Here is a 15318-nt window from a genome sequence, read left to right as displayed (position 1 = left end):
GCCCGCTAAATGCTACTTGTAGCTTTAATTTCTGCAGTAGTTCGTTAGAATTCACCTCTGAGTCGTGGGCGGGACCACTGGCACGGCATAACCCCGCCTTCCCGTCCTGTCCTCCATAACTGATAGCTTTGTGTTTATACGCTCCTCTGCTGGCTTAAGGCCCTGTCATGCAGCCGCTATGTAGATTTTGCACATATTGCACGGATGACCGTGAGTGAGGGAAGTTGTGGTCTTCACGTGAAATTTATACAGATGTATCATGAATGAAAAGTTAAAACCACAGAAGAAGTACGAATAAACCACGCAAAGAACACGTAACTGGAGCATGAGCCGTGCGTGATTATTGAGCTGCTTGTATGCAATTGATCAGTGATTTGTGTGTTGATTACAAAATTTACGGTAAAAATGGAAAATGGTCGCCGCATACGTGATATAAAAGTAATCCATTGGTGGTTCATGCGTGAAAACGGTCGGGGAAAGACACAAACTTGCGTATGCATCTCGCAAAAATCACGCATCAATTTGTGCAAGACTTACGTAATAGTTGCGTATAAACGATGTAAAATACGCATAATTATATGAATACTGCGTAAAATACTGCGTAATTTTAAACCGGCCAAAAATTTTGAACAGCTTAAAACTAAATTTCTGAAAAGACCTGTCGGCCGAAACCCTCGATGGTGAAAAAATGTCGGAGCCATCCGGTCATCCAGTTCTGATCCAGATTCCAGCTCAGACGAGGAAAACAAGACGTTCATGGATCTATTGGTCTGCAGGTGGAGGATCAGAATGGGGCGTAGCAGGGAGACTGTGGCTCCGCCCATCGTCATTTGACCTCACAGATCTTTTACAAGCTGCATTTTTTCGTCTGCTGCTGATTCACAACAATTTGAATAAAGAAATACTTACAGATGCATTCTATAAGCCAAATTCTCTTTACAAATGACCTCCATCATCAGAAAAACGCCACAAGAACATGTTCAAAACACCAGAAACACCATTTTTATCGGAGTTCTTCCTTGTTTGCTTCAGTTTTTTTTTTTATTAAGTTGTGGGCTTTCAAGACTTTCTTTAGGTCAACAAAAAGCAGTTTGACTGACGATTGCCAGGATCTTTGGTCATTTGAGGAGACTTAATCTAGTATATAACTTACCTTCTTCTTTTCTTTTTTTTTTTACACCTTTGTTGAGTATAGATTTGCTACATTGAGATTTTTTTGACTATAGACGGCCTATTTGCATTTGAACAGCTGCCATCCTGTGTTTAAAAGTATTTTACAAATCAAACGTGGAGAAAATGTTTTCTTATGGTTGTAATAATCATTCTTATTAATAGTCTGTTGTGTTGAAGTTGTAAATATATCTCCATGTTAGGTTGAATTTACTTAAATGTATCTCATTTTAAACAACAGATTCAAAATTTAGTGTATGATAGATTTCATCCTAATAACCTAAAAACATCTGAGTTTTCAATATGTATTCTTTAATAGTTATTAAGAATATATTCATCAAAAATGGTGAATTATGTCTGAATGACAAAAGTCTGAGGCATTAATTGACTGGAAATAAATCTTAAAAAGCCTTTGCTTGTGATTGCTTTGTTTAGGTCTGTGTGTTTTTGTGACAGGCATCACTCACCGGTTACACACAATGATGATGACCACCAGGGCAATGAGGAAGACCAACCCCGCTGCAGCCGAGCCAATGATGAGCGGGAGTTTCTCCTGAATGCTCGTGTTGTATTCCTCTGCAAAGGAGGAGACGGAAAAAACAAAGCCTCACAAACACGCAGAGTCACAGTCTGGCACAAACGAGGCGGCATCTGAGCCGCTGCATATGGCAGGAGCAGCGGGTGACACCCTGACATACGGCTGGGAGGACCAACAAGCATTTTGGCGTCTTCGCCGGCTGAACAGACCTTTCTACAGACCACGGCGAATGTGCTCGGATGCTGCAGACACGGACAAATCATCTGGCAGAAAGTGTGTAAAGTGGGGAGAGAAAACATGTTTGGGTGACACCCAGACTTATCAGGAAGCCAGGAATGGGAAATCGGTTACCAAATGATAACACACACGCGGCGCCGGACCAGTCCTCTGCACGCCACCGACGACTTCCTCCTTTTTCAGATCACTGACCGTCCCTTCAGGGAGGTTCTGATCTCTATAGGTCCTGCAGTTTGTGGGGTTATTTATTTCAGGCACTCAAAGCAATATATGAAAGAAGATAAACACAGTTAATATGTAACTTTACATCCTCATTTCAAACGTTTGATTATTTTATAGTTTGTGATATGACTATTTATTACAAATTGTATTTTATTCCAAAACTCTTAGGTATAATTGATGGTTTATCATTTTTTAAATAAAGGAAGCTCTGACCGGTGAGCGTTTAAAATTTTTCCTGGATGTGTGACAATGAATAGCATAAATCTATTCTATTCTATTGAGATTATTAATCAGGATAAGAAGGGAAAATTAAAAAAAATAAGAGTTCAAGAAGATTACATGTAGTACATGACACATTGAATCTATAAAATATGAGGCAAACCTGTAGAATTACACCCCTATTTGGTTTTATTTGTTTTATGTATTTTTATGGTATTTATTGAAAAAAATATGTACAGGGAAATGTTTAAAATATAATTTATTTAGCAAGAACTGCAGACTATATATTTTACACACAGTTATTTATTCACTGATCACAGTAAACTGTCCAATTTTCCATAATAATGACATTTACAAATTATAATCTCTTTTTTTTACTTTAACATCGTTGTAATAAAGCTTTTATATTAAGCACTCCTTTTTTACATATAGGCTGATGAGCACTTTAAAATAATTTCTCTTTAATTTTGTGGAAAAAATAAAAAGTAAAAAATATTTGAATTCAAATGGAAGCTAAAAGATTCTTTGCAACAGTAAATGTGTGATTGATGCCAAACAATACTTTGATATTAATATCCACTTTTAGTAAATACATTTCTATTATTCACTAATCTGAATTCATGTATTGTGATGCGTTTCTCGCATTTTTGAGATATTAATAAACTACATTATTTTGTTTCTTTCTTTTGACTAGAAACATATTGTTTAAGTGTTTTATGGTTAAAATTTCTTTAAATGAACTAAAATAGAAAAATTCTTTTAAAATAGTTCTATACTTTTATTATGATTTTCTTATCCCTGAGAAATTTACGTGTTTTTTTTTTCTTTATGGATTTGAAGATGAATTTTTCTTTTTTGTGAAGCAGGAAACCAGAAGTTTGTCCTGGAAGCATTCAGGCGAGCAACGCGTCCATAAAAACCACCGGCCTTCCCCGTCCCTGGGTCAGTCAGTGACCGGCAGAAAACAAACCGTTAAACGGTCAGGGGGGTCAAAAAGGGGGCTGGATTATGACTGCAGGACCAGAAAACCTGCAGCTCATCTTTATTCCCTTTCAGAATCCATTCTGTGAGAAAGAAAACCTCCAGAAGAAACTAGCAAAAAAAAGATGAGAGAAAAGGAAAACTGTAAAGGAAAGATTGAAACTATTAAAGCAGAAATGTGTGCAGAATGAAAAGATCAAGTGGATTCACCTGAAGAAGCAAACTGGAGGAAGAAGAAAATATAAAAAAAAGAGTATGCAGCTTCTTTTAATAATAAAATATAAAAAAGAAACATAAATGAACATAAATAAATAAATATCTATTAATAACCACAAAAATATACATGTACGTATATATAATTTAATTTTTTTTTTCAATTTAATTATGTTTATGGTCAGTTTTTATATAGATAAAATGTTATCATTTTCTAAAAAAATATATGTATATTTTCTTTCGTTGACTTGATTATAAACAAATACTCGTTTTATCTGTTTTTTTTGTTCCAGCCAAATATGTCGGCGGGTTCACGGCGCCATAGTTCACGTGCTGTTTTCCCGAATCGTCGGCGTGCTGCGGCCGCGCCGGGCCCTGTGCGTGTGGCGGCGGCGGCACGTATGTTCGTACGAGAGATCAGACTAATGATGGCCCTGGGCGCTGCAGGCGCACGGAAATGAGCTGTACAAAGGGGGGGGAAGCCCAGGCAGCGTTATAACATTAACCTACTTCACTGATGTTTACTAAACGCTCCCTGTTTTCCAGCTGTGTGCAAACAGACGTGAAGGTTTCCTTCATGTTGCTAAAGACCACCTTCTGGAAAAACCGTCATTTCCTGAAAATAACAATGCATTGGTAGGAGGAAAACGATTTGATGTCATGCTTGCGGTTTTTCGGACCCAGCACGCCTCCCTGTTACTGCTGCAGCTGTCTGAATCCACGCTGCTGCGCAGTGCGGGTCACGTATGAAAGGTGTTAAGGAGCGTGCGTGCTCCGCTGAGCGCTGGCCATTTTCTCACCCTCCGTCATGGTCTGGAAGTACAGCTTGCCACTGTAACGTCCAAACCCGGCCACGGTCCGCGCCCGGACCTGGAACACGTAGATGCTTCCTGGCTTGAGACCCCGGATGACCACCGTGTTGGTTTGGCTCCTGATGGTGCTGGCGTTGTGTTCCGATAGATCCTGGGAGCAAAAAGGAAAACAGACTGAAAGTGATTACAGAGCCATGGGGAAAGGGCGGTAATCAGAAAATGCCACATGAATTAGGGAGCCAATCGACTATTAAACTACACAAACAAATGAGCGCAATCTGAATACAACGGATGAATGATTTTGCTGAACTTTTTTTTTTTTTAGAAGATGGCAGTTTCAGGTCAGACTGCTCCTGTGACTGAGGATCAGAGATGACTTTTTCCGCCAAATCTTCCTCTCCAGACTGCTGACAGGTTTGAGAGCACAGACGGAGACCTTCTTAGCGGCTTCTCAGCGCACACTTCTGAGCCACAGCGGGGGCCAGGGAAATTGTTTTGACAGCTCTCTCCAGCTGTGTCAAAGACGGGAATTAAAGTCAAAATTGGAACAACTAAGCATGCAGACAAAAGCCTGACAAACGTATGTGTGTCTGAGCACGAGAGCGCTCCCGTGTCATCTCCACCAATGGGCTTCAATGATCAATGAAATGCTGTACGCTGTAAGCTTATGCCCCTTGAAGACTATTTTTACATCAGTCGGAGTGCTGTTGTTTCAACCACAAAGTCTGTGCGCATCAATCCCCGGCGGCCCCTCTGCAGGGCTGGCTGTGGTTTCCTTTCCCAGTGACTGACCATGACTGTAATTGGAGGAGAGTGAGCAGAGGTTCTGACTGATGTTCAGAAGCTGCGTGCCTCCGAGGATTTGATGGGGAGCAAACGCACAGAGGGATGTCCAGAATTCAAATGTGAAACATTTAAAAAATCACTGCACGGTTTATTTATCAGAACGCAGAGAAAGGGACGGGTCTACCTTTTCATAATACTGCAGTTCGTAGTCCAAGATGACTCCGTTCGGCTGGTCCGGTTGGGACCAGGAAAGGGTGATGCTGTCCACACTGCGGCTCACCTGGTGCATAATAGACACCGTAGACGGAGCTGCAAAGAAACAGAAACAAAAAAAACCTGCTAACTCTGCAGCACATCCATCAGCTTCACAGGCATATGGAATTCAGCAGAACCTTTTTTTTCCTGTCAAACACCGGGTTCTGAAAAGATACAAGACCATAAAAGTCCACAGTACATAACATTCTGCAGTTTCCCGTCAGGGGTTGGTGGGTAGACATGTAAGACAAGTCGGCAAGTCACAACACTGGCTGAACCGCATGAACGGCCCCCTGGGACTTCCCACTATCAACTGTGACTGTGATGAGATTCATTTACGCTTGTCACGCCGCTGACGGCCGACCACCTTCTGCAAATAAATCATTCTAAAATGAACAGACCACCATGTAATCCGTGATGGAAAGCACATTTCATCACACATGCAAGCTAAACAAACGACATACTTCTTAAGGACCACAAAAATGCGGCAACACGTCTTGAGCGACTGTAAAAACGTCAGTGTCGACAACTCTGAGAGTTTACCCATCCACAGGATGCAATGCATTATGGGTACATGTTACCATCATAAAGCTAAAAATGGACCGTTTTTGTGAATCTGTCATGACAGATGACTCTATTCTGTCCCGCAGCAGCAGAATGCTGGACTTAGGACCAGGTTCTTTGCACAATTCTTCTTTCTTGCGGCGCTTTTGAGCCAAAATTTGACCCCCAGCACATACTCAAACTCACCAAAAGCTTCACGTACCGAGTAATGGGTGAAGTTCTGAACAACACCCCCACCCCAAAAAATAACTATTTTAAAATCCACTAATAAGGATCAAAGCGGCTGTCTGGGCTTCCCTAAGGAAGTTTTAAAATTATTATGGGATGGCCACACAACCTATGGCCATGGCTTGGCGGTGAAATATGCAGTTTTTCACAACACATCAGGATTTAGACCTTCTTGTCGCCACCAGGCGAACCAAATATTAAATGGTTGCTATGGAGATCAAACCAACAGAAATCCACCATTTTGAAAAAAATGTAAACATATTTTTAGATATAAATTTGTCACGTGCAGCATGCAATGTACTTTTCTTTTCTGATTTTTTTTTTAAATGTAGTCTTGCTTTTCATTATTTGTTTTGCTGTTTTTGCGTTGAGTGATTTGTTGATGTCATTTACACTTCCGGGCCACCGTACTAAACCGTGAAGGTGATGAGCCATGTGGACAGCTCCTATGGTTTATAATGAATAAGGAAAATTTACTGTAAATATTTTTAAACAACTTGAATCTCTGGTCACAATCAATTTATAGTTAAAATGTTTTTTTTTGGGACAAAATAGCAAGAAAGTGAGCAAACTTTAGTAGCCCAACAACAACCCTAAACGAACGGAGTGCTAAATAACTTCTTCCACCATGGGTGGTCCTCTGTGGTCTTACAATGCCCAGTGACCTTAAATATTAACGGGTCGGGAGGGGGGTGTGTGATCACCACAAGTCATCCAGCAGGCGTTGTGATTAGTTCAGGGTACCACGGGTCAGTGTAAAACCAAAAGGAGCTGAGGATAAAAAGCTCCGTCTGGGAGGCTTGGCAGGGCCTGCAGGCCTCAGCGCCTGAGCCTCTGAGAGTGTAAAGACTGGGGAGGGTTTGAGGTGTCAGAGAGGGAGGGGTGCAAGGCAAGATTTATGTCCACCGAATCCAGCTCTCGTCCGTTTCAGGTCTGTGCTACACACACACACACACACAAAGAGCTTTGGGGCTGAAAAACAGTGGCTCCCCCGAGTCCCAGCAATAAAGTAAGAAGTTTGTCCCTCGGCACGCGTTCTCAGTGAAAATTCCATTGACTGGAAAACTACCATGACTCTGTCTTTATAAACTAAGACTCTCTGTTGCAGCCATGTTATTTTTACGCATTTTATTTATTTTTATGTCATGGAGTAACACAAACACGGCATGGAGGAGCTCCGTCCTCTCAAAGTACCGACCTGCATGTTTGTAGTCACAAGGCCGACGCCTAATAAGGCAAACGGTAACTCCAAGGGGAACTCACGAGTATCCCATTACGGATGTACATATATTCAAGAGTTTTCCTGCCGAGCATTTCCATTAAACGCACGCAGCAGCCACGCCTGGAAACCCGATCCGCGCCGGAGAAACAAAGGCGGCTCGGGTACCCAAGATAGACACATGCCAGCGTGGAAAGCTGTGGTTCCCGTTTGTGGAACAACATTTCACAAACGGGCAGAATGGCGGTTGCCACGCTCAGACGTGAAGACAATGATGAGAGGTGGCGTAACCGCGAGCTGGCTGAGATTCAGTCAGACACCACCGCTTGAGGTAAACTATGCGAAGATGTGAAAAGTTCAGACAGGAGGCTTTTAGAGAAGATGCCAAGATGGCAGCAGTTATAAATCCAGCTGTGCTGTTTACAGCTAGGTAATTTGGTACATTTAAAAGAAAGTCAGAGCTCGACCAACGGACTGGAATGTCAGAGCCAGAAGACTTAATGCTTCATCACAGCTCCGATCCTCGTTTGGAAATCATTTTGGTTCACCGCCGCTTCCTTAGCTTTTATTCCACAACTTAATCTATCATTTAGGGGTTCCCTTAGCAAAAAGGAGTACACTTCAAGGGTATTATATTAAGTATATTTATTGAGTAGATGTATAGCAAGTTTAGTATATATTGTGTAGTGTAGACAGTACCAGAATACTTCTTCACACTCACTCAATTGGAACATTTTAAGTTTATAAAAAGTAAACTTCATGCCTCACTTTTAGCGAGTATTTGCAGTACTTTTAGACTACTTTTTTCTGAGGCTCATTTTATCTCCATTCGCTGGGAAATGTGACCCCTGCTGATGACATCATCCCCGGCTGAGACTTTACCCCTGTAGTGACGATTGCATGCAGATCACGTCGTCTAACTTGAATTTCTTTCAGACGAATAGAGTACGCGATGACGGAAAAACCTACGACTACACAGAAATTAATGCGAGTTACTGGATTTTATTTTAGTGGACGAACCCGCCACGTCGTCCTCTGGCTCATCGCGTTCGCGGATGCAGCTAGCATGATCAAGACATCCCTTCACATTAAACATAAACACTGGAAACAATCGCATAGCTTGATAAGTATAAATGCGACTCAGGCGTTCATCGTGGTTATGGCGGACTGTCGCAAGCAAAACCCGCAAACTTTAGCTTGAACTAGACTGCAAATTGTGGATAGGATGGATGCTATGGCCGATCGGTGTGAAGTATGAACCGGCCTTAAGGCTTTGACTTCTGTCGCCACAAAAATGATTTCTCAGTCATGTAGAATTAGCTAAATTAAAGTCGATTACAGGTAAGAAAACAAAAAGATGGGAATGTGTCCTTGTTCTGCTCACAAAGTGGGCAGATTCAATGTCAAGGATTATTATAGAACAGCAGAAAAGCCCTGCACTGAAAAGCTTTGTTCTCCGTGAATGTTCCCATCATTTCCTAAAACTAATGAAGCCGTTACAGCGACAAAGACAAGGAATCGTACGTTCTTATAATTGAATCAAATGGCCGACTTGGAAAGAAAAATGGCGATGCTTTCTGGAGCCGAAATAAAGCAGCACTTGTGTCAATCATAAGAAAAATAATCAAAACCTCCACAAAATCACAATAATCAATGAGTTTGTTTGCATCAAAGCGTTTTCAATGCAGAGGTTCTGTGTTTAATAACCCAAAAAAAGGGCAGAGGTAATCAAATCTGATCAGATAATGATAAGTCTCCTCATGCCCAGGCATAAAGGCAGTATCTCATGACTTAATTGTAAGAGGATAGGAATCCCCAGCTGTTGTCAGAGGGTTGGGTTTCAGGCCCCCATTATTACTCTGATAGAAAAGGCGTGGCTTTGGAGTCTTTGGCCTTGGCCCAGCAGAAGAGAACACAAAAGCTCTGTTTGGCTCAGCAGGTCTGATAAACGCTTTACTGTAACGTCTGAACACCCAGACACTTCCACAGTCAATTAAAGAAGAAGAAATAGGGACGCAGCTACTCGTTAAAATCCAAGTCACTTCACAAGAACTGAGGGTCTCATCCGTTCAGTCAAAGTATATTCTTGGACCTTTCTGCTCTCTCTCTTTGAAGAACTCCCCACTTCTTGGCTTTATTAACAAGAACGGCTTTGAGGGTGATGGGCATCCTCATTAAACAAAGCTGATGAAGTGTGACTGATGTGGATAACTGGCAGAGGAGCTGGTATTCTTGTAAGAAACAAAACAATCCTTGAAGGAGGCGTCTTCGGAGAAACCGCAATAGTGCTGAAAATCTCGTCGTTATCTCCTACTGCAATTATCCCGCGTCACCCCAGGAACATCCTGTTCGCCGGAAACTTTATGACGAATGGAAGAAGATGGTTAGTTTCTGTTAGGAAGGGAATGGTACATTCCATGCCTTTCATCTGCATCTGTCTAAAAGCCCACAGCGTCTGCCGCCATGTGGCTCTGATTTGATTAGACGCTCTGCTACAAAAAGTGCCATGATTCGGAGGAAGATGGGGGAGGCAGGAAGAACAGGTCAGTGCTTGTAAAACCATTTTCCTTCTTATTGTAAAAATCAGTTTCCCGCAACAAAATCTTTCTCAGAGGCCCAAACAGACCGCGCTGAAACCGGGCCGTCTCCCAAGCTAGCTGCCGCTGCGGCGCTCTCTCCGACTGCCGTCCGTTTACGAGCCGCAGAGCTCCGCGTCTTCAAGGGAGAGGCCCGTGTTTGCATGCACTTCCAGCATGCTGGCAGAATGCCCCGTTCCCCCAGCTGCAAAGGATTGTGGGTTTTACATCTATAAAGATTTTTCCAGTGCAGTAAATCTACAAAAGTGAGATTTCAGTTCATCAAGCTTTAAACCATCTGTATTGGGGAAGTCTCTGGATTAAAACGCTCACACACAACATAAGCTCATCCAGAAATCGGAACTCGGAGGGTTTGAAACGTTTTCAGATGCTAGCACTATAGTCGAAGCTTAGATCTAATCCAATCTGCACGGCAAATTAGAAGAGGGAGGAAATGGAAGACGTGTTTGTTTATGGAAAGACGATATTGCAGAGGAAACAAGGAACAAGCAGGTTGACTCTTTGGTGAACTTTGAGGATCTAACCCTCATACCAACCTCAGACTGTCACACCCTTAAGAAAGGCTGACTACACAAAAAGATATTAAAGTCTCACTCCAATCATCTTTTGATCTATTTTCCTAGTGGTCTTACGAATTTTGGGCCAAAATCTAGAAATCTGTGTCGTTTTCTAGGACATAGTCTCTGCAGAGCGGCAGGAGGTCAGCGGAAATTCACCTCTGAGTTGTGGGCGGGACTGTTGGCGTGGAGGAGCCCTGCTGTCACCCATCCCTGAGAGCTCTCTGTTTACATGCTCCCCTGCTAGTAAAGACGTACATGGATCTCTACAAGGGGATGGATCAGAATGGAGCGGAGCGGGAATTTTGTGGTCCGCCCAGCGTATTTTCTACTTCACAAACATTATCTTTTTCAAACTGCAGTTTTTCGTCTGTTCATGATTCACAACGATTTGAATAAAAAAATACCCAGAAACACATTTAAGGCTGAAATTTAACAGAAAAAAATGCGTGAGTGGGTCTTAAGAAGAGTTCGTTTCCACAGTTTCTACAGGTACAACGTTCCCTTGTTTATCGTAAGAGTTACGTTCTAAAAATAACCTGTGATAGGTCAAATCTGCAGAATTTTAGATATTTAAGGCTGTAAAACTTCTTACTACACACTTCTACACTTTTCTCAGACAGAAATGAACATTTCCGCACTTTTCTCTCTTAAGCTCTTACAGTTCAAACCTTTGATGACAACAAAATTTGATCACGATTAAAGCTTTATGCAGATTTAGTCAAATGAACTTATTCTGGACAGGAGATGACGCGCTAAGCAGAATGATTGACAAGAAGTACAGCCAATTAGAACGCAGGACACAATTCCCTGTAACAAACAAAATAAAGACCACACAATCGTGCTGAGAACAAAACTGTGAACCGCTGTGGTGTTCCTTTGCTTTATGGTGATTCATCTTTCACAATCTTCCTGTTTCCTGTTTTGTTTAGGTCAGTTCTGCATGCTTTGTTTCTCTCTCTGGTTCTACGCCGCTCTGTGTTCTGCGACCTGATTGGCTGTCGTCAATCACTCTCCTTACAGATCCCTGCAGCTTGCCAGAGTTACATTAATCTTTGATCTTAATCAGATTTTGGTTTTCATTCTATAAAACTTATTTCCTGTGAATGTTTGAACTTTGAGGGGTTTAAACAAAATACAAAAATGTCAGGAGATGTTAACGTTTGACTGAAAAGAGTGTGTAGTGGGGAGTTTTATGGCTTTAAAACATGAGTTAATGCAGATTTCACCTATTGCGGGATATTTATGGAACCTAAGCCCCACGCTAAACAAGGAAACACTGTATGACAAACAGAAATGCAGAAATGGGACCCATTTTTTTTATCATGTTTGAGTAATTGCACAAACTTGGCACAGAGTCAGACATGCTGCATTCATTTACAATAAGACTCAGTAATAGTGACTCCCTTTCTGTTCCACACGAACACAAGGGGCGGGTTTGTTTGCGTTTGTCAGTTATTGTGGGATTTCCACAGCGATGCACTGATGAACTTGAAACTAAAACACTGGATCCCAACAAACAACTGAAGGATATCAACTCAACAGTAAAAGGATAGAAAGAGCAGCAGCTGCAGTTGAGTTAGTGCAATCATCATGGGTCTCCCTCCCCAATCTCTTCCACCTTTCCGGCACTGGGTCTTATGGCAGCAGGTCCAGAAGAGGCTCCTCTGACCTTCCACTCCAGCTCATCTGATTCTAACAGTACTGGAAACGCCAAAGTCCATTTGGCAGCGTGGTGAAGGAATGGGAAATACTCCAAACAAACGTTCCAATACCTCACACCACCAACGGGCCTGGGACGTGGTCGGGGCTCTTCTCCAAATCCACACAAAACATGGATGGTACTGAACACCCTCAAATCAAACGCATTGTGTTGCCTTTGCAGAATCTTCTGTAATGCGTCAGGTTCAGAGGAGAGGCATTCCAAGAAAATGCAGGATAAGCAAAGCACGTAAATGTGTAATTAAAAGCAAGTCCAGTTTAAGCCTCAGACTCTGTGGGCTGCTTGAGGCAGAAAAGACATTTGAGGCTTTGGCTGCCGTTGCTGCCGTTGAAAGTGCTGTTTAATCAACGGGGTGCATATCTCAACTTCATCGACTTCCAAACCAGCATCTCCAGGAAGAAAAACTCCATAAACCGCAGCATGCATGTTCAAATTCCTCACCTTTCCAGAGCCAGTGTGGGCTGCAGACGGCCCTCCCACACGACCTCTCCAGTGGAAAACACCACTTCCATGCTAGCTGTGTTTCCTTTCCAAGTAAAAGAACATTAACATGGTGAGGAGAGATCAGATTGTCGGGAACACTTCCATTTCCCTGGAGCTCATAAAGAGCCGCTCCAGTGAAAATGGTGTTTTCAGCATGTCCCTGTGGCATTTTCTGAGATCAAGGGGAGGGGGGGGGGGGGGAGGGGGGGTCCACTACTCCTGCCGCTCTGCAGAAACTATGTCCTAGAAAACGACAAGTTTTTAACAGCATAATCATACTTAAAAGACCACAGAACAAAGTTGAGTGGGAATTCAAACTTTGCCTGATTATGAATTAAGGCTGATCTATTGTACTTTTTCTGGCTAGTGGGGGAGAAGTCCCAAATTCCTACTTATTTTAAATCAAAGCCGCAGTTTACACACATATATGCAGCAGACCTCAGCGAGGAACGTGGTGGGTGCAGCTCACAGGATCTGGTTCATGAAAGCAATAAGAAGGGAGCTTAGAATGGAAAGTGAATATTATAAAATATCCATTTGCTTAATTACTATGGTAATCCAACGAAGAATTATGGGAAAAATCGTAAACCAAACAGCAGTTTTTGTTGGGCTCTGACCCCCTTTTTGCTTCATCACCTCGTTCTGAATGTCAATATTATCTTGGATCTGCTAGAAGAAGAATAAACAAACGCATTAAATCAAACTTAATCATGTATTATAGGAATTTCAGCGAGCGAATGCACTCCACCTTAATTAACTGCATCTTTTTCTATATGTTTTTATGCATTGACACTGTTTTAACCTTGGTTTAAAAGTAATTGATTTTCTCCATTTTCCAAGTGGATGTTTCACAATGCTGAGGAGAAGATCTGTGTGATGAAAACTAAAAGATTTATGTGTAAAATAAATTACATAATTAATTCCACCTTTAATTCTCTTCTGGAGTCTCTTAATGAAATTCATTTTCCATGCTCAGGTTATCTGATGACACTGGGAGTCAGCCCCTTTTCTCCGACATCCCTGCTTTGTCTGGGTTGGTCTTCGTAAACAGGTTGCTCCATATCTGCAACTCGATGACGGAGCTGAAGGTGCTGCTGCTGCTGCTGGCAACCGACGGTTGTCGATGCCGAGCTCCAGGTGCCTGCTGAGGCCCCCGTCTGTTTGGCTGGCTGACCTGCGCTGGCACCCGCCATATGCGCCCTTCTTGACACCGTCTGTCACATTCACACAAAGTCTACCGGTGGCCTCCGTTGGTTTTTTCCCAGCATGCATCTCTGACGTGTGATCAGATGATCGCTTAAAGGTGTCAAATTGAATTGTGGCTGACATTTTTTTTCTACAACTCATCAATGTAAAGGTCAGTGTCCGTATGGTGGGTCGACATGTAGGAGCCACATATGGTTTGGTGGAGTCTCCACCCGAGCTTTTCACACCACCGCCCCATTGGAGTGACACGCTCCCCGGTAACCTGGATACAGCAAACCTGAGCAATCTGGATATAATTAAGCCATAAATCTTCCATAGACCATGTGGAAGGGCTGCACCCCATCACACCCCCTCCCATCCTCCACGCGATGTGGCTCACCTCCACAATAAAGCAGTCCGCATGATAAAGAGCTAATCCTGCGCCACTGCTTCTCGAAACAGCTCACCTTGAGTTAATGAAATGCCTAAACAAATATGTCCTCTGAAATCTAATCTACCAGATCACCACAGACGGCTATGCAGCGAGAGCACGGCACGCCTGCAGACTGCAAGGCTCTCTCTAAATGGACTGATATTTGGAGAGTATGTTGACGATAATCTCTGCTTTACATACACACACTGATAGTGCGGCGACGGGAAAACAAATCTGTCACTCGTCCGTCTTCCTTTGATGGAGAATCTGCTTCGGTGTCTTTCGCCGGCTGCAGGAATCCATCAAAGCCGTAGACGACAGAGCAGCCTTTCCCGCCCCTGCTGTGCTCAAGCAGAAAAATGCCTTCTGACCGTTACTGACAGTCCCAGCCGGCCCGGGTGATTTGACCCGGAATAAATCACGTGCTCCATGTGTGTGCAATATGCAGAGTTATTAAACATGCACAGTGAATCCTTGATTGGGATTCAAACTTGTCTATTCAGCCATGTCTTGGAATTTGTTAGGACAAAATGGCAGATTAGTGCTCTGAAGTCTGCTGGGTAAAACTCCCTCAGTGCGCCTCAGCTGTCATGTCCTGTGTGTGTTTCAGTGTGCGTGCACACTCAGCCGTCCCATCATACAACTGTGAATTTAGCTCAACAAATACAAGGGAATGCAGAGTCCATAGCAATGTGGGAGTAAAAAACAAAACAGGGAAACATCCGTGAAGCTCCGCAGCACCACTGAGAGTCAAACGTCATGTGTGAGAAGGACATCGTCATCTGTTTGCCCATCGATTATGAAAGTTGCGGAAACACAGTAACCCTTGTGCTATCCTAGGCACTTTAACATTGGGAGTTGGGTCATCTAGACCCACTAGACAGTGCTCTGAACCT

At 42.7% G+C, this 15318-nt stretch overlaps 1 protein-coding gene across 4 annotated transcripts in view; it reads right to left on the bottom strand.

Moving 5' to 3' along the window:
* Nucleotides 1-15318, bottom strand: part of ephb2b (eph receptor B2b) — a 148135-nt gene that overhangs the window by 23289 nt on the left and 109528 nt on the right. For all 4 annotated transcript variants that reach the window (XM_023955298.2, XM_023955295.2, XM_023955297.2 and 1 more), the window contains exons 6-8: nucleotides 5363-5487; nucleotides 4381-4543; nucleotides 1638-1746 (exon numbers count right to left, since the gene is read on the bottom strand). In XM_023955298.2, the coding sequence (XP_023811066.1) occupies nucleotides 1638-1746; nucleotides 4381-4543; nucleotides 5363-5487 (397 nt within the window). The remainder of the gene's footprint in view (nucleotides 1-1637; nucleotides 1747-4380; nucleotides 4544-5362; nucleotides 5488-15318) is intronic.

This window comes from Oryzias latipes, chromosome 5, assembly GCF_053564925.1.
Source record: "Oryzias latipes strain Hd-rR chromosome 5, Olatipes_Hd-rR_3.1".
Lineage (NCBI taxonomy): Eukaryota > Metazoa > Chordata > Actinopteri > Beloniformes > Adrianichthyidae > Oryzias > Oryzias latipes.
This window is presented reverse-complemented; position numbering and strand designations above follow the sequence as displayed.